At 40.8% G+C, this 26478-nt stretch overlaps 1 protein-coding gene across 5 annotated transcripts in view; it reads right to left on the bottom strand.

Annotated features, from left to right (window-relative positions):
* NKD1 (NKD inhibitor of WNT signaling pathway 1) overlaps positions 1–26478 on the bottom strand; it is a 130227-nt gene that overhangs the window by 92620 nt on the left and 11129 nt on the right. For 3 of the 5 annotated variants that reach the window (XR_010306073.1, XR_010306074.1, XM_064160360.1), the window contains exons 1-3: positions 18664–19766; positions 18492–18524; positions 18095–18252 (exon numbers count right to left, since the gene is read on the bottom strand). Coding sequence is in view for 3 of the 5 variants with exons in the window: in XM_064160360.1 (XP_064016430.1) it covers positions 18095–18252; positions 18492–18524; positions 18664–18688 (216 nt within the window). In the remaining 2 variants the exon portion in view is untranslated. Of the gene's footprint in view, positions 1–18094; positions 18253–18491; positions 18525–18663; positions 19767–26478 lie in introns of those variants that run through there. The other 2 variants (XM_064160357.1, XM_064160358.1) reach the window with 2 other exon arrangements.

The raw sequence follows: 26478 nt of genomic DNA, 5'->3' as shown, positions 1-26478 counted from the left end.
CCACACTCAGAGGTGCACTCCGCTAGTTAGACCGCAACGTGCCTTTGTATCTCCATAAATAAGTAGTTTCTGAACAACGTAGCATTTAAATCAAGCTAATGCAAAGGCAATAGCTGTTAAAATACAAGTATCCGACACATTGAAACCTGAGGAACTGGGAGTGAAAGAAAGCATAGCACAACTGTGGGCAATAGGTGACAAAGATGACTTGAAGCTTCCAAAGGGAGATGAAAAAAACCAAATGTCCACATCCAACATTCAGACTAAAGTACAAGGATTCCAGCCAGCCCAACCAACCTCTCCAAAAACACTGAGCTGCTAGATTAAAACTAACCTTACAATTCCATATTCAGAGAAATCATCCTTAAGCACATAATAATGGGTTTTGAGATTCCATTAAATCCTTTTTAGACAGGCAGAATTTGTCTGAATTCTCTTCATACTTATATGAAAGGGGGAATAGGGAAGCTGCAGGCTGGGATGTGCCTGGCTGCACTCACACAGATGTAGGGGTGTGCTGCTGCTGCTGCCAGGCTAACAGGACAATAAATGCCTCTTCAGCACCACACATTTAGCTGTGCTCTCTATTGTTTAACCAAACAAATGACGTTTGTAGCAGAGAATTCAACGACCACAGTTATAAAGTTTGGAAGTATCCATCCCTAAGGATCAGTCACCACTTCTAAACCTGACCATGGGTAATACATCACTGCCAGGACCACAAGGAGGAGGGAAGAGGTGTTAATTAACCTGTAAACCTGCTCAACTTTGCGCTCTAATTTGGACAAAGGCCCACCAAATCAGGAGGCATAGTTCACCCTCATTATAAGGCTCTCCATTACAAAGTCAGTACAAACAAAAGCCTTCTGCTTTGACACACGACTCCACTTCAGTTCATTGTAAACATTTTGACATGCATTTCACTCATATACCAACTCTGCTGCTCTACATTCAAGAGACGTAATTTCATTATTCAAGTAAACACCACAAAAAAAGCTCACCTCGCTGCAAACCCTCAAGTCTAGCTAATGCATCAGTGTTCATCTTCAGTGGAATTTTTAACAAATTTTCCCTTAGTTGTGTCTGTGTAGCCCACTTCATCTAGGAGCAGTGGCAAAAGTCTGTCATTCTACTCATCCTACTCATCATTCATGTTTGAAATGGTGAAGGGTGAGGGCAGCCCTGGCTGCAGTGCGCATAAGATGCTGGAGTTCAGGATCTTGTGCGGTAGGAACAGACTACTAAACAGAATCACAACCCTGGACTTCAGCAGGGCCAACTTAGGTCTGTTCAAGCAGTTGCTAGGAGAAATCCATTGAACAGGGAACTAGAATATAAAGGGGCCCAAGATAGTTGGGCAACATTCAAGGACCACTTTTTTCAAGCTCAAAATCAGAGCATCCTAATAGGTAGGAAATCGAGAAAGGGAGCCAGAACACTTGCGTGGTTAAACAGGGAACTGCTGGGCAAACTCTGGTGAAAGAAGGGAGTTTACAGATCATGGAAGGAGAGGCTGGCCACTTGGGATGAATATAAGACTGCTGTCAGAGTATGTAGGGAGGAAACTAGGAAAGTTAATGTCTCCTTGGAATTCAACCTTTCAAGAGAGGTCAGCCTTTCAAGAAAGGGCATCTCCACCTACACTGCAGACAAAACTAGTACTAGAGGCAATGAGGCCCACTGCTGAATGAGGTAGATGCCCTTGTGACAGAGGATAAAAACAAGACAGAGCCACTGTGTGCCTTCTCTCTATATATATTTACTACAGGAGACTGCCCTCAGGAACCCCAGAGTAAGTCAAGATAAAGGAGGAGTTCACCTTGGTTGATGAGGTCTGGGTTAGGGATCAGTGAAGCAATATAAATCCTGGGTTGGATGCACCCACAGCTGGTAAGGCTGTGGAAGTCAATGCTAGGCCACTCTCCATCATCTTTAAGTCATGGGGAACAGGAGAGTTGCCTGAGAACTAGAGCAAGATAAATGTCACTCCAGCCCTCAAAAACAGCAAGAAGGAGGACCTGGGTAACTATGGACTGGTCAGCCTCACCTCCATCCATGGCAAGACAATGGAGCAATTTATTCTGCGATGTCTTTAAGCATATCAAGCAATAAAAGGTCACTGGGAACAGTCAGCAAGATTTTCCCAGATGAAAGTCAGGTTTAACCAACTTGATATCTTTTTATAAGGACATAACCAGATGGATAGATGATGGTAGTACAGTGGATGTGATTTATCTTGACCTAAGGAATCTATCTGACAGCACCTCCCACAGCATCCTAGCAGCAAAACCGAGAAAGTGTGGAGTGGATGGTGAAATGGTTGAAGGAAAGAAGTCAGAGTTTTGGTCAATGTGATGGAATCCAGCTGGATGCCTGTATCTACTGGAGTCCCTCATGGGTTTCATCCTAGGACCAGTACTATTTAATATATTCATGCATCACATAAATATATATTGACGACTTGTTCCTTCCATCAGCTTCTAACTTTGCCCAAAATCTTGTTTGGATGAATGGGAGGCAAAATATCTTTTTTTTTTCCCATATGTTAAAACTGCTTTACTTAATACAGACTTTTTAGAATTAGGCTTCCTGGGCCACTAGATTGTGACAAGGGACAGATGGTTCAAGAAATGCTCCATTCCAATAGGATTTTAGGAAGATTACTTTAGAGCAAAAGAAAAGACAACGTAAGAGGCTGGGTTTTTTTGCAAAGGGAGATTAACAAGTTTGAATTCCCCTTGGAATTCATGCTTTTTTAATTCTTGTTTTTCTTACTTTTCTCAGGGAAGTAACTACTAAATACCTGGCTTATTCATAAAAACCATAGCAATAAGTTAAGTGTACAGCTGTCACTGAAGTTATTAATGAACTTTAAATAGTTCTCTGCCTACCTCAACAGCGTAGGTATAAAATGGTAATTTCAGAGGAAGACAAACAGGACTAAATGAGTGGCAAGCATTTAGCTGTCTTGGGTCTCTGTGAGGATTTGTATCAGATCAATTTGAGAAAGGTTAGACCACTAATGTTGGGGTCTAGACTAAGACTACCTGGCTCTTGTACCTCATTCGCAAGCCATAAATTCACAGTTTCAGAGATTAGGTAACACTACAGCAGTGGTTATCCATCTCAGACTACCCACACAACAAACACCTCCCAACACTATCCGTGCCCATACACCAGTCTTCTAATCTCAGATGACTTCAAAGACTACCTACTTTGTGATGAGTGTTTAAGAAAGCTCTATTTAACCTAATACTCTATGTCCTTAAGCACAACAGAGCTGACACTCCACCCATGAAAATCCCAACCACAAAGCAGAGATCCAAGGGGATCCATCAGCAAAGACAAAGTCTCTTACAGAGATGCAAGGACTGCATGATAAACCAGTGTCTGAAGCACAGAGCTTTACCTTAGTAGGGATCTTCTGCCATATATACCTATATATAAAATATGGTCCAGCACCACTTGTTAATGGATAAATCCAAGTACTGCACTAGAATAGGCAGCTTCCAACAGACAGGAGAGGTACTAGCAACTACTATCACAAGATAAGAAAGCAACAAAACATTTTGACAATTGAAGCAAAAAGGATTATGTGTATGTCACAATGTCCTATCTGTACTGCCTGTACTTCTGATACGCCCATTATCACTCCCTTTCCTTAACAATCAAGTCAACAATTACACCCTACACATGCAAATCCTATATTCACTGCCCCCAGTACCTAATTAATCCCGATTTTGCCCTTTCCATCCATTACCAAACCTGTCTGTATAAGATGAAGAAACACATTCTCTGCCTTCTGGCTTTTTTCAGTCCTCCTCTAACCAGCCCATCTTCTTTAAGAGCACATTTTCACCCAATCTGAGAGGATTGCATTTTGCTCTTTCCTGTTTGAAATATTTATTGTGAGGCAGGATCATATGAGACTGAAGGCCCAGAAAACCCCATGTTGTGTATCTTGCTTAAAATGTACTTTCTCTTACACTAGAGAAAGGTTTACATGACATATATTTATTATAAATATGTATCTATGAAATTTTGAAAGTAGGCAAAAAAACATTATATCATAAGGTGGCAAGGAATATGAAAGAAGAAAAAAATCCCACAGTGAATAGAATCCTTTTTTTATATATAAAATAATACTATGCTTAACACAAACACCTTCATGAATTCTCTTTATATTTTTAGTGACACAATTCACCATTCTTGCTGACACTGTTGCTGATGCTATTGAAAAAGTCACCCAAGGAGGCTCATTTCAGAATAAAATTTTACAAAGAAGGAAATACAATGGAACATTTCCTCCTACTTAATCACAACATCATCACTCTGATGGGATAAAGTCCACTTGGTCTTTATAATTAATTTCATGATAAAGATGTTACATTGTGGAAGTAAGTGTCACAAAGCTATCCAGGTAAAAGAAAAAAAACCTTAAACTATGGTTGCCCTAAAATCCCATCCCCCCCAAAAAAACCCTATTTAATAACAGCAAACAAGTTTCTAATGTTGCTATTAATTCTTAATACTACCTTCAGATTCCATTTCTTCAAGTCCTTGAAGAATGCTTAATCACCAGTTAAACACAAAACTTTTTCAGCTTCTTCCCTTAGAATCGTGAGGTATAAACTTTCAACTTCCATACACATCATGTTTTAAATGAAGACTGCATTTCCCAGAATAATGATGCTCTAATACCAACCAGCAGCTAGGTTATTTTATGTTAAGAAACCAAAGCCCTTCTTAAACAGTTTCATAGCAGCAGCTGTGACTTTGAAAGTAAGAATTCATCCTGACCATCTGCTTCAAAACTAGACAAAATAAACGTGGTGGGATGGTTCCCACTGATAACCAAGGGATGGCAGGGTAGCACAGGTTGCTTGCAGTCAGCACCTAGGTTCTAACCATCACTAACTTATCCAGGATGTCACCTGTATAAGGATCTTGGGATGAAGCTGAATCCATGAGCTGGATTAATTAAGTGGTTGACTGCAGTACTATTAGTCATGAGGAGCAAAACTTCATTGCACAGCTGAGGTCTACTCTTTGTGACAGGCCATTCACAGTGTGATGTTTTATCCCAACAGCAGATAATCCTTTTCAATTACTCAGCAAACAAAGTAATACGGTCTAGTTTGTAAGGTATTGTTTCCTCGAAGAAAGGCTTTAGTTTGCTGTTGGTTTGGGTTTTTTTAATACACTCAAAACCATCCATAATAGTAATAAAGCAAAGAAAAAGTTATTATTTCAAAACCTCAAACTAGCCTACTTCTTCTAGACTTAATGAATGAAACAACATTGCAAAAAACAGTGCACATCAATGCACTTTCCTTAGTGGAACATGAGATCCTCACAGATCTACAACCATAGCTAATGTAGCTCCGTATACCTCAGGAGGTATTTCAGAGACTAATCCTGCTCTCAGTAGGGTTAATGGAGGGTTAATGGACTTTGTGGGCAAAAGAATTCAGCCCACAAAGACTCAGTCAATCTGTAATTCCCATCATTAAAACACAAGCATATTTTGTATTAACCTGAAAATAATGCCCTTCAGGAAATACACTATGAAGTACTACAGAAGAATAGGAAACCTTGAATATTCAAAAAACATACAAATGTGTTCCTAGAAGTTTATTTTAATATAACATTGCTAAAGAGGGAGGCAACTAAAAAGGAAACAAAATCAGGTCACAGAGAAGTGTCCTAGGTTCTCTCCACTTTCTATTTCTTTCGCCTCACTCTCCCCCTTTGCACATCTCTTGTGCAGAGGCACATTTGAGACAAAATGACCTACTGTTACACCAGCAGTGCTGAGGTGGAAACACGCTCTTCTCCTTACAGCCAGAAAAGGGCCAACACTTTGATCTTCAAGGAAAAGTCTTTGGACGGTGCAACTCAAAAGGCTGCTGCAAGTTTCTTTCTTTTTGTTTTGCTTGTTTTCCTATAAATTACTCCTCCTTTTGATGTCTATTCTTGCTCTTAAAAAAAATACACACATCATTTTAAGATGAAAACTGCCCACACGACAAGTTTGTGTTTACAAGCTTAAGAGCAAGTTTCAGTCGAACACAGGTCAATGCTGCTTTAAGAAAGTATCACATACCAAAAAAATCACACACGGTCAGAACACATCACGAGCAGAGAGGAATTGCGGACTCAGTCTGTGAGGCACCGAGCCAGGCCGAGAAGCCCTTTGAAGTTAGAAAAACATCCTCTGGTCAGAGCACATTTGTGGAACCGTGGGACAGGCGCTTTAAACAACATTCACTCCGAGATCACCTGTGGCGTGCCAGTGGATTGGCGCCTGTGCAGCTTCAACAGCGTAACCCTTTATAGTCCACAAAGATCACTCACTCCAAAACCTGTCCTATCAATAGCATGCAGTCAAAAGCTGTTCCATTTCACCCTCTGTACAACACGGGCAGGTGGTTCCAACAAGCATGTGAAGTTTGGGTAAAGCCTCCTGTGAGCATAACTCAAGTCAATAGAAGGAAAGGTGCTTCACCTGAACAAGGCAGCACTGACACAGAAGGAAGGCACCACCCTACAACAAGAGCCACTGCAAACCAGCATTGCACAAGGCTTACAATACAGTTTGGCAAGCAACCAGGTATGACAAAATACTGTCACTGTCATCATGAAAAGAAAGATTCTTGGCTTCAGATGGGTAAGTCTAGGTAGCACGCACTTGATTTTCCACATTTACAGATAGATGAGACTGAGCATCAGAAGATTCCTTTTTCAGCTGAGTTACTTCCCTCTGCCCAGTTCTGCCATCAGCTATTAGCACCCAGCATGCTGGCATCATTAAGATATGCCAACACAATTTAAAGCCAACTGTACCCTTAGTCTGACATCTCTCTCAGAAGAGAGTCCTTGTGCATTTTTGTACGTATTTCTAACTGAAAGAACAACTAGCAATCCATTCCTGATACTACTGGCTATTGGAACTGAAAAGCAGTAACAACAGACTTTGAGTAGAGCCCATGTCTGTTGAGGGTATGGAAGTATGAAGCCTCACCCTGACTTTGGATAGGGCTCCTGCTGCTACTAGGCAACACTCTGGCTGTACAGGAAGCCAGGATTCTTTCCTTGCTCAAAACATACCCCTTAAGGCGTGACCTTAGCATTTTCCTCATCTAACCATCCTGTTAGGTACTCAACAAGCTTTCATACTTTCTCCACTGGTGATGAAATTCTGTCCATTTTTTGAGGAGGTGTTGCCATCAGAAAGGAAGTCCAGATTACTGTTGCAGAACTAACAAGGGCCCTCACAGTCTTTTTGCTACTCATAGAGGATGCTATCCATTGTCTGTTATTAATTTACTGGCAAATCTAGGGGGCTTCCCACTGCACTAGCTTCAGTTCCTGTCTTCCCAAAATAGGAAAAGTCAGAAGTGGCCATAGGTTAAGGATAAATTGTTTTAGCAGAGGTTTGTTTCAACAGCACATGTATGTTCACTGACTAAGCATAGGCAACACCTGCATGCTGCAGTCTAGGTAGTGCCTCCTGGATAACAGTAAGTGTCCAAGAACACAGAGCTACTTCGATGCACCTTACTTTTGACTTTCATCTCACAACTCTCATATTTTTTTTCCTCTTGAATTGCATATTGAAAATGGAAATCAAACAGCACATCTGGAAAAGAGTGTCCTGGTGAGGCTCATGACCAGATTTCAATGAAGTCTATGTACCATCAGTGAATACAAGACTTCCTTTCCACAGTTTCCACTAAACCACAGTTTAGTCCAAGAGCTTCTGCCTTTCAAAGAAAAGCCTTGTAAAACAGCTTAGGCAGGAAGAGATTTCATTTACTTCTTTATGCTGTGCATTAGTCCAGAGTTAAAGATTTTCTGTGCTTCCTATTGGTCATAAATAAATGATTACAAACAGCCTTAGAGAAGGTGGGGAGGAGGGAGAGAAAAAAAGAGACCATGGTGCAACACTTTTAACAAACCAACCTAATGAGATAAAAAACACATTCATACAATAAAAATGTGGTGTTTTAAAGGGTACTAACCAGTGCCATGGGAATAACCTCTCTCAAAACACGTGTTTTTAAACCTATCTGCAAAACTACATCGCTAATTACAAATGAGAATTTAAGTGGCAGTGAAACTGGGAACAACTTTTGTGAACCTGTCATGAAATGATCAGATAGACTGCATCTGCAGGGGAAAATACACTGCCATCCCACCAGCAAGCTGCTAGAAAAGTGACTGTTAGTCTCACCACTTGAACATTCCCTTGCCTTCCACCGACGTGGCAGAGAACTTGATACAAAACCACTGAAAGCAACAAGAAGTTTCCTTTCTGTTGCAGCAGGGCTGTCACATCAAAACGTAACAGAGAAACACTGCAGAATTTTTCAAGATTATAAAACCAGACTCACTTAACTGCACTGACTTAATTACAAATGTACCTTTAAAAGAAATTTATGTACAGCTCCTTTTACGTACACATCCACATCAGGAACAAGATCTTGCACATAACCTTTGCATAAATAAAAATGGTTTTAACTGAGATAACCTATGAAGTTTATCCTCAAAATAAAACTAGATATTCAGGATGGTTAAATGAGGCACAGTTTTTCCATGGGAAAAATATCAAAGTATTATTTATTTTCCTGTAAGTACTTGTTTTGAAAAGCCTTTCCTCCCCACCTGGGCTTCAGCTAAAAGCCACAATCTACATTTAAACAGTGTGTATGCTTTAGAAACTATCAACCATCTTTTTTTTAAAGCAGGAGCATATGAAATTATTTGATCTAGTTTTCATATAGAAAGTCTAGGGCTGACCATAAAGAAATAGGCAAGCTCCCAGTATAAACTTACCAGGATTACATCAAAGACCTTCCTCTAGGATCAGACGATTGATTTCTTCAATGCTTTTTAGAGTTTCTTCCAGGATATTTTGGGCTATTGCCTTAGACCTTTGCTCAGCTGGAATGACAGATACTCTGTTTGCTAGACTGTGATGTTCTCTCTTTATAAGGGAATGAGTGTCTGTAGTTTATACACACGTACGCTATGTGAACAGGGAGAGATTTGGAAAGTTCACAAGCAAAATTATTATTTATTGTTTCAAAAAAGAGTAGTTTATTACAGAAACACTGACACAGGCTTAACCGCAGCATCTTATGCAATACAGAGACTGCTTGTTATTCTGTGAGCTCAGGACTGAGACACTCTATGCCCAGACAAAATTCCCACTCCCCCAAACATGCATTTGTTCTTTATATGCATTTAAGGCATAAGGCTTAGCTTTACAGTAACTACCTTCTTTACCTCACTCTCCTGAAACTCACTGTCCTGGAATTACAAAAGCCTTTTAACGATAAGGCAAAAAGCAGCTTAGTCCTTACCTACCACTACCAACCCTTTGGGGAATCAGACAGCAAACTATCTCCGAGGGCAATGCAACACACTACCCACCATTCTCCTTCCCCCCTAAGACAAATCTGTCACCTCTGTACCACTCATCATTCGCTCAGAGTATGGATCAAAAGATTTGAAGCTGCTCCCAAATCCCATTTCTCCTGCAAGACAGTACTTTGTTCTGTCACTTCCCTACTGAGTCTACCCCCTTATTTTATGCCTCACAGCATGTGTGGCTGCACCCCAAGATCAAACACCCATGCATGATTTTCTTTTACAGATTTTAAATCACAATGTTATACTTTAATAGTAACCTCAATATACTTAATCCCTTTAAAGCTGCCACAGTAATGCCCCCAAATGCATTAAATTCCACCCTAATCACAAAACACAAAGTATTTCTCCGGATGGACAGTGCAGAGACTGTTCTGACCACATGCCAATCCTGTGCTAAGGCAACATACCCTGCTTGCTAGTTTGCTAGTCCAAGATCATATAGGTGAAAATTCCAGGCACTTCAGAAGTTCTCTGCTGTGAATTTTGTTCAAATGCAAGCAATCTTCTCCTACATTTTAAGAAAAGACTCTCACTGCAAACAATGTAAACAACTAATGCCACTGAGCGTGCATTTAAAGCCAATTGTCTGAAATCAAAAGCAAGACTGGCAGATGGCATGTTTCAAGATATAAATAAGACATCCTTTCATAGACAACTTGATGGATTTCAGAGTTCCAGTGAATTTTCAGACTGAGAAGGGTTACTGGAGAAAATTATCAAACTATTAGAGCTTTGACAAAAAGCAGAAAAGCTGCTTGACTGACAAGTCTTTTTCACAGTCACTATATTTTATTAACAACAGCTTCAGATGTAAAGAACAACTCCTTGTGTATATTTGGCAGGAACCTTGGTTTGAACCTAGGAACCACAGGGTCTCCTGTTATCCCTCCTGAGGGTTAGTGTGGAAGAATCTTTTAGGTGTACTTCCACAAGCCTCTTCTTGGCCACTGAGTTCTCAGGCACTGATGGTGTTTCAGTTTCTGACAGTAAAAAAAATGATTCCACCAAAAGTTGTATAGACTAAAATAGTATCATTTACTGCCCTATAAGATACAACAGGCCACACTGTTCTGGAGTCCTGTATAGCCCAAAATTCCTCTCTCTCTCTGTGGTTTGAATGAGAGAGGAAAGGTGCAAAAAACCTGTTCCCCCCCTGCCCTGCAGGCATGAAGAGTGGGGAGCAAAGGGCCCTTCCGGCATGAGAGGTGCCCTCTGCCAATGTCCGTGCTGGAATCACAAATCAGGCTGGGGATTGGTTGTGGTCTTCATGGCTAGGCAGGGGTAACTGGGCTCTTTGTCTAGGAAGAGCATAAATATTGGGGTACTTCCTGCCTTGGGGTTCCCGCCTTAGAGTTCTCCCCAGACTGGATAATTCCTGCAGAAAGTCCCCTGGCGCTCCGAAGGACAAGCTCCTGAGGGACAGGACCGTCCCTGCTTTGGAAGGCTTCCCATCATAAGCACCCCCTTTATGCAGGCTTGGTAGGCCTTAACGATCCTCAGCAGGCTTTTGAAAGAGAGCCAGGGGACAAGCATCTGGACTGCCCTTGCTCTCAGCCAGCCTGACTCACCTGTGAGTAAACTTTTGGCTCAGCCTGATTAATAGTGGGGAATGCTATATTTAGTAGCTTAGCCTTTTCCAACTTCTGACTTCCAAAATAGTCGAATTCACCTATGGTATCCTTGTAGATCTTCTCAATCTGTCTGAATCTGCTAATTAAAACTAAATTAATTTCTGCATATAGTTTTGGGGGCGGGTTTTGGGGAAAATAAAATAACTCTATCTTCCTATACATTCCTGATTCGGCTGCATTAATTCCCTGCCTCCACAACACGCACCAACAAAAGCAGTGGTATTCCATTTCACAGCTGATAGGGAACCTCCCAACAAGAAACATCATCATTCCCCTCTTTAAATGAGTAGGTTCCATTGACTGTAACAAAAGTATTTCCCACATATGATGGGCACATATCTGGTCATGAACAATGCACATACAGGCATTAAGAACTGTCTGAACACTTACTCACAGATGTAAGCCTCTGGAATGCAAACTTTCACAGCAAGCCAATGGACTGGTCCTTAAACAATGGACATGTGGTTATGTGACAGTAATATATTTGCAAGATGTGCAACTATATAGGACTTTCCATCTCAAAAAAGGAGGTCTCACGTGTTCAGAAGTGTCACCACTATTCTGCAAATCACAAGACAAAATGTATGCTATATTGCTCTGATGACAATAGATCCAGATGTGTACAAAAATCAAATATACCGTGCAGCTGTACCACTTCCAGAGAGCCCAGGACAGCAGCAGTTGAACCTACACAAAGTAATTTCCCTCTCTCTTAGATTACGCAATAGTAAAACTATCTGAGCCAGCATGGTCCTTTCACCACAGCTAACACCGCTGGCGTTGCACCACTGTAAGACAAATGTCATGACATATTCCAACACAAACACTTTGCTGGCTCAGAAATCAGACACAATGAAGATTCTGCATTTGGAACTCGGTTAATAATTCTTGAATGGAATACAGTCCAACTCAATCTCCCATTGCTGTAGTTATTCTGTAGGAGTAAATACAAGCTTAGTTTTGCTGCCAGTGCTGGCAGAGATGACTAAATAAATTCACAGAGAAAGTCTATTTGACCATTTCTCCACGTTAATTTTTGAACTAAAACTACACCTCATTTTCCATTAAAAGATATCTATAAATACCACATAGTCTGAAAAATCCCCAGCATTCCAAATAACTAGTATATTAACTACAAAAATAGTTTAGTTACAAAAAATAACTTTGTGTTTTGTACATTTCAACATCTATCAGTTACTTTCCAATCAGGTTGTGACATTCACAAAGCAAGATTCACCCATAAGGATTTCTGTAAAGGCCGACAGCTGCAGCACAGGGAGCAATGATCCATTTTGATTTAAATATCATCACTGAACAATTATTTCCCCGACTTTGGAAAAACTCTTACAAAGTTTCAATACTCAAGAGACTTCTCTTTGCTCTTTTCATAACCAAATTCAAAAGAAACCATAAAAGTCAACTACGATCTTCTTCTGAAGGGTGCCTAGAAAATAGCCACTTACCAAGCTCCTCCTGGGTCTCATTACAGATCTCACAAAACCTACAGAAAAGCCCTTCTGTTAATGAATGCTGCTGTAAGAACATTCCCATATGTCAGCAGTCAAGTGCTACAAATTTCTCATTTCTGTTATAACCAAAGTTTAAGCGTAAAGTCTGGACTACATTATTTACATTTAAGTCATTATAGACTATAACACTGTGTTGTTACTTTTCATCCCAGTTTACAGAAGAAAACGTACTCCACAACCAAGACCTCATTCTGCTGCATTAAGGTTACACAAAGCCAAGAGGGACTATCAATAACCCAAGTGACATAGCTTGTATCACTTAGATGAGGACATCACCCTGCTATAACACAGAATATGCTTCCTTCTTACAAACATCAACTTAAGAAACTCCACTTTAGAGGAGGTGGGAGAAAGAGGGTTGTTAGAGATCAAAAACTGTTACTTTAATGAGACTGTTTAGAGAAACTTCATGGGCCATTCAACTTTCCAATCAACATGCCAAATTAAAAGTGCACCACATTAAATCTGGAACACCTATAAAACAAGCCCTGATGAAATACAGACTGTCTTCCATCCACCTCCTCCATATGGCTCAAGCAAAGTCAACTTTAAATTTCATAACACAAAATATTTAATTTATGCTTTTCTTCATATGTCAATTTAACCTCCGGCATATTGCTTTGAAACCATGCAAGGATGACTAACACTTTCCATATGGCAACTGAATTGTGGCTTTTAATTGCACCAACTGGTATCATTCAAGGATAATTCCCTTGGAATCCAGCTTTCTGCCACAGTATTGGCCAATTCACTAATCTCATCACCATGGCATTAATACTTTCAGAGACTCTTTGATTGTTAATATTCATATTATAATTTTCCCAAACCAGAGCTGTCAAGATATACTATATGCACTGCTAATTAAATTATCTTGGTTTGTTGGCACCAAATTTCAACAGTAAATAAGATTCTGCTTCTCTCTCTTTCAATGTAAGTTTTTACAAACGAAATGCCGTACACATTGTTTTGCATATCAAAATATACTGGTCCAACTAAAAATATCTAGCACTGCTGAGTTTGCTTTTTCTTTTAATCCTCAGAGTCGACACAAATAATTATCTGTACAATACTGACATGAATGTACTTGAAAACTCTTCCATTTAAAAGATCACTTCAAGTAGTCACACAAGATAGCACCTAAGGAAATTTTAATTGCTCTGGTCACCACATCAGTAAGGACGCAGCCTTTCAACCATTATTCTGACCATGAGACACTATAATTAAATCTGCCAATTCACCAGGCTAAGTCATAGTATATACCTATCACTACAGAAAGTCCCTTTACTGTTTATCATTTTGATTTTGGATGCATAACCTACCCAGCTCTGTGCTCCATAAGGCTATGTATTTTTACATGCACACACATAACTTTAAAACAGTGAGGTATTTTTAAAAAATCAGAAGATAATACTAGAGGAGCAGTGAAGTTGACACTGGTGTAGTCTCCCCTCAGCCATGCAAGGAATGCCCATTAATGTCACTGGCGGTTACAGCACAGAACAAATGGAGAACAAGCTCCACCTCTGAAGCAGTGATGTGCCTCCTCATTTCATATGGTATTACTCCTAGACCAGATACTCAATGCCAATCAACATCAATTTGGTGCTAGTGATTCTCATGTTCAGCCCAAAGAGCCCAGTAGAAGTGGTAAGTTAAAGACTGTTGTATTTTACCTGAAACAACTAATCATGACTTGGCTCACTGTGAGCTGGTTTGAAGTTTAACTTAAAATACAACACTTTTTCCCAGTCCCAACCATGGATCTCAATGAAACCAGTAAAAACTCTTATGGCTTTGAAGGTAACAGTAAGTTGAACTAAGGAAATGCCATGCTTACTATTTCTCCCTCTAGCACTGAACTTATTCTCCATTAAATAAACAAACACGTGTATTTGCAAACAATGGTGATCTCCCAAAATAATCTGTGAACGTAAACACACTGAATAAATTTAAACTTAAGAATTACACAGGATAATCCAGTGTCCAAAAACCTTTTTGGGCACAAGTTGTCTTATTCATAAAGCAGCAAAAGAAGTGTATTCAGTTGCTCTAGCAGACTCAGAGCCCCCAGTGGTTTTGATTATCTTTGAAACTAGAAGATGACTCCAGACTTCATACTTTTCATAGATGCAATGGAATTCCTTTTTTGTATAATTCTACTTGATGTGGAAGGCTGCAGGCCAATCTTCAGTCTCCACAGTAATTACAACATTTAGAGCAGAGCAGCCCCTGCTGGGCAGGTGGCAATGGTTTAATGAGATCACAACTCTTAGTCCAGAACAGAAAGTTGTACAAACACCAGAAGTGCATATTTCAGACACATTCCCCTTCCACTGGCTCTTGCCTTCACCCAACAATTACTTATGAGATCCTTCTCAGATGACCGATGCATTTGGCAAGAACTGGACACTAATTACTGTACTTCCAGTCAAATGGAGGGAAGAGAGATACGGATGGACAGGACATGACATTGACAACATGTTAACCGAATTAAGTCTGCTTTAACCAAGAAACTCTCAGAACTTCAGCTCAGGAAAAGAAAAGGTGGTGTACTCTCAAGCCCTCCTCATGTCAAATGCCCCTTAGGTGAACTGACATAAAGACTTCCCTTCCACAACTGTTTTAAGTTCAATCATTCTAGAGAGTAACACAAATGAAATGTTACTGCTTTCCTATATTAGTCACTTATTCCTTTCATAATACACTACATGAATCTCCCTGAACTTCAGTGTCATCTTCTCAGGATGACTAACTTCAGCAAAACAATTCAGTCTCTGTTCTTGAAGGAAACAGCCTTTCAACTGCAACCAAGACACAATTTTTTATTTACATAGAGCAATGCAAGTTACCTTTCACTACTGTTTTCAAATTCTAATAAAAATGATTCAAAGCTTTGATATTTTGGACTTAGAAGCAGCTGATTACTTTCCTCTCCCATCAACAGGTCTTTGGAAGTATACTGGATTTTACCAGGCAAGGCTCTACATACCAATGAAACCACCAGCAAGGAGACTTTGGTTAAGGATTCTTAGGAGAAAAAAATATAGGATTTTTTTGAAGCTTAACTGGATATTACTCTGAGTGAAGATGTTTTTATCAGTGTTTTATCTAACTCTGCCATAAGTCACAAACACAACAATTAGCACCTGTCTTAAGGGGGAAAAAACAAACACATTTTAATGAGAAGCCGGAGCTTCAGTTACAACACAGTGAAACTCTACCATTCGGCAGAGCTTCACGAGCTAAAAAAAAACATTTTAGGAGGAATTCCAAAGTAGTAAGAAGAGCCCTTAGTCAGTTTAAGTGTGGCAATAATACATTACTGAGGAACACAGAACTGTCACACACAATCCCATGTGACTAACCATTAGAAGTGACTACTATTTCTACATCTTGAGGTGAACAAAAAGCCAAGAGGTTAAACTACAATTCACTTTGTGTCTTGGTATAATTATACAAAGATCAAAGAAGTCTCAGAAGAGAAAACAGTCATGCAATCTCAGTTATGGAGCCAATAGCTGCAACTCCATAATCCTTGTCAAAAAGGCTGTACATATGGCACATCTGGTTCTAATGTAGGATTACAAACGTGTCCTTCCATATTACCAAAAGTTCATATTTTAAAGGGACTTTCATGTAGCTGTCACAGTGTGCTTGTGACAGGACAACAATTAAGGTAAATCAATTAACAAGCTATATATGCATACAGATATACCAAGCAATAAACTGCATATATATTTCAAACATTCAGAGATGGCTCTGATAGTCAAAAGCCTCATGGGAACAGGGTTTTTAAAACATATTTAAACGTAATTACAGTTTCGTAATGTACTAAATCTGCAAACTAATTTTTAGTTAATGCTTTGCTAATTGCTGAGCTATCATGAGGAGGACACCTCAAAGAAGAGAAATATTGGTCTGCTGTTACTCCAACTGAGCAGACCCCATGGAACCAAAAACTGAAGAGTTTTGTGTATAGTGAAGTATCTTTGATAACATTTTTTTTTCAGAAAGTAAATTATCTTTGGAAGAAAACACATTTCACAAGGCTAAAGTCAGAGTTTCTGACCTTTAACTCCTGTGTTTTAAACCCATGTTTAGTTTCATGAGTTGAGATTCTTTCCTAGAAAATACATATGCGAAAGGCAGAACATGCCTATAAAGCTTCACTCACAAAAATGAGAATAATAAAATTACTTAAAAGCACATGTGTTTACTCTATGCATCTGTATCATACATCTATATACTATTATTTATGAGAACTTCTTTCTTTGAACACATTGTTTCCAAGTCAAGCACAATAAAAACCACTTCAACCAACCATATTTGCAAGTTGAACATGAAGTAATTACATTCATCAATTACAAACATGTCAGTATCTTATCCCATTCACCTTCTAGTGACTCCCAAACAATTTACTCTCCTCCGTATATAGCACTGGTAGAATCTAAAAAATCATTAGCTTTTCCCATACTATACATCTCGTGCACACTTTAACACCTCATCTAAAGTGAAATAGTCTGCACTTTTGAGTTACTTTTTCTGAGACATCAGAAGATCAGGCTTCTGACAATAAAACTGGTGCTTAACAAAATGAAGAGCCTGCAGGAGGCTTGGTGGCCCTCCTCTGTTTGTGCTTTCAGAGCCACATTCCTTGCTGGGCAGCACAGATTCCAATCTCTCCATCTCTCAGGTTACTTTTCCACAGATGAAGCTTTCAGAGCTTGATTCAAAGCTCAGAGAAGTTAATGTGAGTCAGTAAACACCAATAAGCTCTAGATCATATCCTGAAACACTATGAGGATCATATCTAAGAATTGTTAAGTTGTTTTACCTCCCATGATGCCTTTTTGTTTAAAGTGACATTATTAAAAAAAAAAAGGGGGGGGCGTAACTTAGACGTTTTCTCCAGCCCAACTTTACAGGGGAGGGCTGGAGGAAAGGGTGGAAAGTGACCGGTGCGGTAACAGCCAAGAGAACTGACATGTGCAGTAAGTCCTAAGAAGAAAGTCAGCCATGCATTACTAGCAAAGAGCAAATAAATAACAATACACTCTTCAGAGATTTCTCCTTTCCCAAACTCCTCTGCCAAAATGTCACAGTCAAACTTGCTCACCAATCAGGGTTCACAAGCTCGCACACACTGACAGGGTGCTGGGCTTCTCCCAGAGATCCTGTTTGTTCCCGTTTGTGAGAGATTTTGTTCTAACCGTACTGCCCAAACGCTAGCAAACGGGTCCACTTACTCCTCTAGGCTTTTGTACCAGCACTAAGTTTGCGCTGCAGCTCCTAACTTCATCCAAGGACTGAAGGAAACCACCCACGGGGCAGCCCCTTGGAGCAGCATTAGGGCAAAGAAAGCCCGACCTTTGCACAACCGACCCTTGGGAGGGAAAGAGTGATGTAGAAAGAGCTTTTGGTTTACCCTATTTCAAAAAGAAGGGGCGGGGTGGGGATAGGGGCGAAGGGGTGGGGGCAGCGAGGAAGCTGACATACCCTGGCGCTGGAGATCCTGCAAACAGCCCGGTGCTGGCAGCCCTGCTGGAGTCCTGAGCTGCTGCCTCCGCTGCTGCTGCCCCCGGAGTATTTCTGCTTCACCATCCAGTCCTCCAGCCCTTTGCGAGCCAGAGAGGCGTTCACCGCAAAACTATCGCCTAGAAAAGAGAAGACAATGCCGCCGCTGAGCCGCCCGCAGAGCCCGCCCGGGCCCCGTGGCCAGCCCCGCGGCCGAAGCCGGAGCCGAGGCCGGGGTCGGAGCCGGGACGGGACTAGAGCGGGCAGGCAGCGCGCAAGGCGCGGAGGAAAGTTCAGGAGAGAGGGCAGGGGTGTGGGGGGAGCCACTCGGACCGGGGCAAGGCGTTCAAAGTTACTAGCAATGAGGAGTAATTCCTACCTTCTGGACTTTCTCTGGGTTTACAAACGGCAGCTAGGCAGATCCGGAGAAGAGTGTGTGGGGAAATAATAAAGGGAGATCATTAAATACCGATATAAAATCACAGCAACACACCAAGTAAAATCCGAGTAAGGGGAAGGGGCTAAGGAAGTAGCAAGTGAAAGGAACTAACCATGTTTCGAGTGAAGTTTCCCCATCTCTCTGCATTGATCTGCAATTACGATTCATTTGACTGTTTTCAGAAGGGTCAGATTCGCTTGTTGGTATTTTTGTAGATACATAAAATCCCAGCGTGTTTAGAAATCCATGTGCTCCGCTTCTCCCTGCGAACGCACAAGCGAGATCAAATCTCAGTTCCTCTCCTGCAGCACGGTCCGGCGTCCCCCTCTTCGCTCCAGTCTTCCTTCTCTCTCCTCTCTTTCCCAAAGACAGAGGCGGTTACAAAAGACCTTACTTCACCCACCGGGGAACATGATTGACACCTCATTGAGATTAGACCACTTGCAGGCAGCCTCCGCCTTCCCATTGGGCCGCGGCGGCAGATGAAAGGGGCGAGGGAGCCTTTTGGAGGCTCAGGGAAAGGAAAAAAAAAAAAAAAGGACTGAAAAAAGAAAAAGGAGCAGCCGGGGCGCGTTTCACTTCCAGCCAGGAGCCACGCACGGGCAGCTCGGCTCCCCGCGCAGCCCCGGGCAGACAATGCACCGCGCTGCCCCCCGTCGCCCTGGTCCCCACCTTGCCCGCACGCAGCAGACCCTGCCCCGTCCTGGCCGGCTCCCGGGGCCCCCCTGCTCTGCGGAGACTTGCGCGGACCCCCGCGCTGCCGAATGCTTTTTGCACGCCCGCGGGGGCCGCCCCCTTTATTGGCGGACGCTTGGGCCGGCTGGTCTCCCTCCCGGGCGGGTTACGCATGGGCCGCTTGGCCGCCCCGTCGGGATGCAGAAAGGGTGTGGGCGTTGAGCACCCCGCACGCCCGCAGTGATGCTCGCAAACCGGCTGCCACCGCCCCTGGTCCTCGGAACCCTGAAGAGGCGCTCCAGAGCCCGGCGCGTCCCTGCTCAGCGGTGTCTTGCCTGCGAAGGGAGCCAGCGCGTCTGGAAAAGCAGTTGTTCTGATTTAGTCCTGTAAAACTGTTTTAACGGGCATCTCTGAGCACACAGTGATCCCGCTGAAATAAATGCCAAAATGCAGTTCTCAGGGTCAGATCCGGAACCCTGTCTCAGTGTCTCAAAATGTTGGCAGCAGAAGACAAAATCTCTATCAGGTTGTTTGAGGTTTGGGTTTGGGTTTTTTGGGGTGGGTTTTGGGTTTTGGTTTTTTTTTTTTTTTTTTTTTGGTCGTTTGTTTTGGTTTGTTTTTTTAATTGTTAATTGAGTAGCTGAGATTCTTTTACAATCTCCCCTCCACCAGATTATGAATGGTGTAATTTTTTACATACAGAATAAACTAAAGATAAGTTGCTTTTTCATAAAGATAGTTCTCACAGTTTGTTTCCGTCCTCTGGCTGGTCATTATTTTTCTGTTTATGAAAATCACATCTCCCTTGAGATCCTTGTAGTTCAACTAAAAGAGATAAAAGGGAGTGCTTAGTAGATTGAGAACAAGAAAAAAATTGAGGCTTCTGAGAATTTTACTCAAGAAACTACCAGTCAAACTATGTAGGGATTGACCCAGATGGGCCTGGTCCAAAAACTTCAAGGCCACATCTGTGCTTTCAAATCCATACATTTCAAGCATAGAGACGAAGGAGTTAGACTTGGGAGCTCATCTGAAAAAAAAAAGATCCAAAGCATATGTAGTAACACTTCTGCAGGGAATTGGGATGGGGAGAGGAGGGTCAGGCTTAGAGCTCATTTTTAGAAGGAATTTCAGAGCACATGGATGTAGTGAAGGTTTGGTATGAAACGACTGTGCAGCACAGCCAGTAGAAAGCCATTTAATGAACTATTTAAAGCCAAATTGTTCTTTGGATGACTGCAAAGTAATTCTCACATTATTTCAACTATTTAACTGTCTAGCAAGGAAAAGAATTGCATTGTGAAATGCAGCCATTGCAACAGCATCAATTGATTGTCAAATAGCTAATAATGTGCATCTTTGTGATTCTCTTTTTTATCTATTTTAATAATTTATTTGGCCCATTTTTTATGTTGTGTATTTAAAATGACACATTTGTTCCTTTGAAGATTGCCTTGTTTTGGGGAGGAGAAAGGAGGGGGAGAAAGCGATTTTGTTGAAGCAGCTCCTTGGGGCATGAGCCCCACCTAGACTATGAACACTTTTTAAGACTCTCATGCATATTAAGAATTTCAAAATTGTAATACTGATTTTATTTTCCCTTCAGCTTGGTGTATACCTGAGTACTCTTTTTTAACGTCATCAGAAAATGTTTTATTTGGGATATCACTTACTTAACCTCGCTGGTTACAAGAAAAAGAGAACACCTTACTGGAAGTGGATTTACTAATTAATTTTGTGAAATGCTGCCACCATCATTCAGGTCTTGGGACCAAAACGAGGCATAGAAATCTCATGAGTTCAGAAGGTCTGAACAAGTGACTGCAGGAAGAAGCCCTTGCTTTCACAGCGGATTACAGAGGTCCACTTGTGTCCCAGTTATGGAGAGAAGGGACTCATACTTGTAGCACAGTCACTGTTGTGCAGTACCCCTTTCACATATGCAACATTTGTTAGAGTTTGGAGCAAGCCCTTTTTAATTACAGGCAATGACGTATCCTGCAAAACAAAAGTTTTCACAGAAGACCAAATCTGACAAAAGAATCCCAAATGTTAGTAACTGACTTCATGTACAATCAGGTTCATTACTGCAGTAGAAGCTGGTTATAGTACACTGAGTAGCAACCACAACTGCAGCTATTTCCTTCTCCACCTGGGAGACTAAAAGTTTTAGCTATTCTTAAAGGGCCAAATCTTCAGATCCTTAGCATGCTTTTGCTCAGAAAAATCCCAGTGTGTTTCAGCAACTAAACAGGGACGTCAGGATTTGACTCAGTAGAACTATAATGATGTTCAAAACTATAGGGACCTTGAAGCACACAAAGCCTTTTGTTTTTCCTTCCATGGAGCCAGAAGTGTCTTAAGTAGTGACGTCTAATAAAATATCAGAGTAAAGTACACCATTCATAAAACTGTACTAATGATTAAAGGGTCTCTAATTCAACCCAGTGACCCCAGTGGAATTCTTTGAGTTTGAAAGCCATGACGTAGAGTATTATTCATTGCCCTTTCGTTAACGCTGACTATGCTCTACTTTTTCAGAGGGTGGAAAACTCTTTTGAACTTTGATATTCTATGAACTAGTCAATGATAGGAAATAAATGTATGTTAGCCAAGGAACAACTGAATAAGACCACTATGGGAATTATTTTTCAATATTAAACAGCATAGTAAAATTAATGACAATACTTAAAATAGCAAGAGTTATATCCCCACTTAGATTGAGAAGAATCCTGTGTGTACCAGTTAAGGTTGTTTTGATGTTCTAACAGAGTGAAATATTTCTATGCAATTATATCAGCCAAAATATATTTATATATATTTATATATATATTTATATTTGCATATTATATATTGAACAGTGGGCAAAAATAAATTATAGCCTAGTGTATGGCAAAGTAAAACAGCTTTGAAAAGGTTCAGTTTCAACACGTACCTAAAGATAACCAAACATGGTACAAGGCTGTATGAAAGTAAGCATCCTAAAACCAGTTGCTTAGGGGCCAGGCTAGAAAATCCTACGCAACACACTCATGGACTAAGTGGCTTTGGACTGGTAAATTTCACCAAAGATCACATAAACCACAGCCATACAGACATCTCTTGTAATAGCAAACATAAATACCTCCTCATCAAGCAGGCTTCACTGACACACGCAGAAAGTCCATGCGGCCAGCGGAGAAGGCCCAGCCCTGCACAGCGCACACACATGCCAGAACCACTGACACACACAGCAGAGTTGGGCTCTGCTTGGTGCCTGAGCCAGGACGACAGTGATGTAACTCCTCTGCAGGCTGCTCTTTCCTACATGTAGGAGCAGGAAGGCAAAGACATGATAGATAAAAGAATCACACTGATTTTCCTGTCTGGGTAATAGGGTAAGTGGTACGATACTGCTTTCCAGTTCTTAAGCTTTGTCTCCTTCCTTTTCTTCCCTGCTCCTGCCATGTTTCCATGCAGCTGAAGATGAAAGAAGTCTGGCACTGGCCTCCCCTAGGACTCAGATGGGTGATTCCACCTGGAAGTGGCATGCAGGTCATAGACCACCTCCAGCAGAAGTAAGAGTTGAACTGCTTTTTAAAGTGGAAAAAATACATAATTCTGATAAAAAAAACTGCACACAGAAGCAGTAAAGTGGAAACTGTGCTGCTGCTCCTCCTCTGCATTAAACAATCTATGTCCATGTTTTACAGAAGTGTTTTAAGAAAAGGCTGCTTAGTTGTGAGAGGAAAAACATACTTAGCTGCATGTTTCTAAAGATTCTTACTGTACTCTCAGCATCATTGTCAGAGACAACTCGAAACACAGATAGTCTTTTAATATTTTCAAGATCCAGCTGATATAGAATTTTGAACCCTGTCGCTTTCAAAATCACAAAGAGGGTCACAAACCCCACTCAGACTCGGTTTCAACCACCTTCCAATCAATCCCTTTTTACTCCTTCATCAAAGAACTGCCCACAGCAATGATACTTCTTCAACAATTGCCTCAATTACTATCCTTCTGATGAATTTAAGTTCACAATCCTCCTCTTAGAAGTATGACTGATCCTTTTAATAACATTTAAATTTTGTTTTGGTGACCACGTAAGTGCTTTGATCACTCACTCCCAACACACACAAATGGGATGCCTGTCACAAGACACTGTTTCAGCTTTTGGGTCTTTGCCTTTGGTACCTATGGTCTTGGCAGTTTTTCCAGCACTTTCGCCTTAGGCATTTTTGCAATCTGGCACGTCAGCACCTACTAGCTTTAGCAACTTTGCAGCCTTGGCTTATTGCCTCAAAACTTTGGCATGAGTCTACACTGTGGCATCCTTTCAATTCCAAACCTACTTGCTTCGCAGGTTTTCTTTGTTTTTTTTTTTAGGATGTCAGCAACTGCCCTGACCCTAGGGCGGAAGACAGACTGATCAGCAAGTTCAAACAGTGTCTGTGCAGCAGAAAGATGTCTATCACAAATGAACACATTCACTACATCACTTAGCCTTCTGAGTAACCATGCCAGACATTGCACATGCTTAGGTACCATGAGAATTTTTTCCAGGTTTTCTTAAAGGTTATCCCTGTATTTCTTTTGAGAGCCTGTGATGATCAGATGGAGAAAACCCTGGCAAGACTTACAATTCTGCACTGTTCAAACACTATATCTCCAGATATAGTTTCCATTATCAAAGAATTTTCCTCTTCAAAGCCAAGAAAACCCATCATACAGAGATAGCTGTTGGGCTTAAGGACTGGTAGTTCGAGCTGATTCAGCATGTGAGCTGCTTCCCACAACGACCACCAGGAGACATCTAGGTTTGTACTGTCTGCTTAAAATACTCCTTTTCAGGTAGTATCGCATCTTCTTTCCATTGTATTCAGGGAAATGAATCTAAGAAGTCTTAAAATAGAAGAATCTACAATGATAAAGATATATATAAGCTCATGCCAGATTAACCTTTGTTCTCACTATTACTCTGCAAGTCCACATCAGCAGCTGCCTTCAATGAAGGACTGAGTTTTGTTGCAGCTGGAAGACTTCGCTGCTAGAAATGCTTTGTTGTTGTGATCTGCTAATTGTCACCTGTTTTGTCCTGTAACTTTTCTCTCAAAGCTGCATAGGTTTTGCATACGCAACTCAATAATCCAGACATGAGCTCATCAGAAAAGTAGAAAGGTAAAAAAAAATACATGTTGCCTAAAAAACAAATGAGAAACTCCTGCTTCTATGTATACCTCTACAGCGAAGGAAGCTGGACCAGGACTCTCATAGCAATTTAGAAGCAACTGGCTTTTTCAGGAGATTTTGTGTTGCGTCTAGAATCTGTTTGCTTGGAATTTGACTGCAGATCAACCAGAAGGAATTCAAACATCATACACAATTACCAGGATTTTTTGGTCAGAATTTCTCCACAGAAAACACAGTTTCTATCCAAATGAAATGATCTTGCAGTTTATTTACCAATCCAAAATACTGTGGATATCCTTCATAAAAAAGGCAATCCTTGAGATATTTTTAAGTCTGATTTTTCTAAGTTTTTTTTCCAGTGGATGTTTTGCTGAGATGAAATCTGCTAACAGCTCTAAGAATATGCAGAGAAAGAAGAAATCTAACTGTTGCCAACATCATGTACACTGTGCTACACATAAAAACGAAAGAAGCAAAGTAAAAAATAGTGCCATGACTTCAATAATCAGAACCTTTCCTTTGGCATCCAAGCAATTACAAGTAAGAAAGTTCTAATATAGGAGAGAATTTTTATTTGCATTTCTTAACAATAAGGGTGGTTTATACTCCACCTGGTGTCTTTTCTCACATCATCTTTTATGGGCTTCTCTCAGTGACAAGTACCTTTGTACAAAGGTTTCCTCCCCCTCTTCTCCCCCTCCTCTGGTTCTAACTCTCTAGCAGGCTTCAGCATACAAACACAATGGGAGCATTGAAAGGAAGACAGTGGGACATCTCCTTTGATCTTGTGTTCTAATAACTTGTGTATGTTTGTGTCCAAAAACAATGTTCCAAGGCTGTGAGGACTGCTGCTGCCGGAAAGAATACTCATCACAGGGGTGGTGGAATAGTTAAACTGTATTCAGGAGAGTAAAGTACTGGCCAGTAATGTAAATAGCAGACTATAAATTCCACTAAATGCTTTGATGACTGAGGAGAGCCCCACTCCTGACAGCTGACAACACAGACAACACAGGTTGCAGACAACAAAGTATGGCACCATTAAATCATACAATTCCCTATTACTTTTCATATCCATTCTAGAGTAGTCATTGCATGGAGACAAAAGAAATATGTTTTGCATTAAAACAGACGTCTACTGTCACATAACCCAGCTGGGCTCCTCCACACCACTATACTGCTGCTTGCTCAGTGTTGTTAGAGTTCTAAACTACAAGAAGCAGGATTTTTGCTTCCATTTTTCATTTTGTACCTTGCTGTTGCTTTTCTTTCTAAGAAAATGGTATGGAAAAATAACTGGCATGAAAACAGAATAAGACCAGTCAGACCTTAGACATAGAGCATATCACTTGTGTAAAGTCACTTCTGATGAAAAGGCAACCTACAGTGAGGAGTGGAGGAAGGAGAATAATTGCTTGATCATCACCTTATTATTTACTGTCTAGTAAAGTCTTATGCATTTGGTTATACTCTCAAATGCTGACAAAGTTGTGAACTTCAGAAAGAGAATGTCAGAATCAGGGCTTGCACCTATATTTAGCATTTAGGCTTCATCCCTGGAACCAGTGGATTTGAAACTACAGCATTTGACAGATACAATAGCCTTTGCATGAAACATGAAAAATTTTAGTTCAATGTGTGTTGGTTCAGCACAGAACTCTTATGTTAGTTTTGTTTGGGTTTTTAAAATAAGCATAAAGTTTGTTGAAGTTCTGTTGATACAGTAAGCAGGGTAAGAATTTAATAGATATCTGAAAAAGACACAAAATGTTAGTAAAAATTAATCTTTGAAGCTTCATGTGAATTTTAACAATTCCAAGTGTTTTGGCAAAGTCACACATAAGCATATCATACTGAGAATGAAAACTTTGCTCTAAAAATATGCCTGGGCCACTATGTCACTGTACCATTCTGGCACCAGTAGCTTGCCATGAGTCTTTGCCATTCTGAAATAAATCTGGCTAAAAAATAATGCCACCTTCTGCACATTAAGATAAGGCAAAACAAACCTTCAGGTCTATTTTAAAGTTATTCATACTTGGAATCTTTGGTTGCTACTGATTTTCCCCACAGATACTCT

Source organism: Pogoniulus pusillus, chromosome 20 (genome assembly GCF_015220805.1).
Source record: "Pogoniulus pusillus isolate bPogPus1 chromosome 20, bPogPus1.pri, whole genome shotgun sequence".
In the NCBI taxonomy this organism is placed as follows: Eukaryota; Metazoa; Chordata; class Aves; order Piciformes; family Lybiidae; genus Pogoniulus; species Pogoniulus pusillus.
This window is presented reverse-complemented; position numbering and strand designations above follow the sequence as displayed.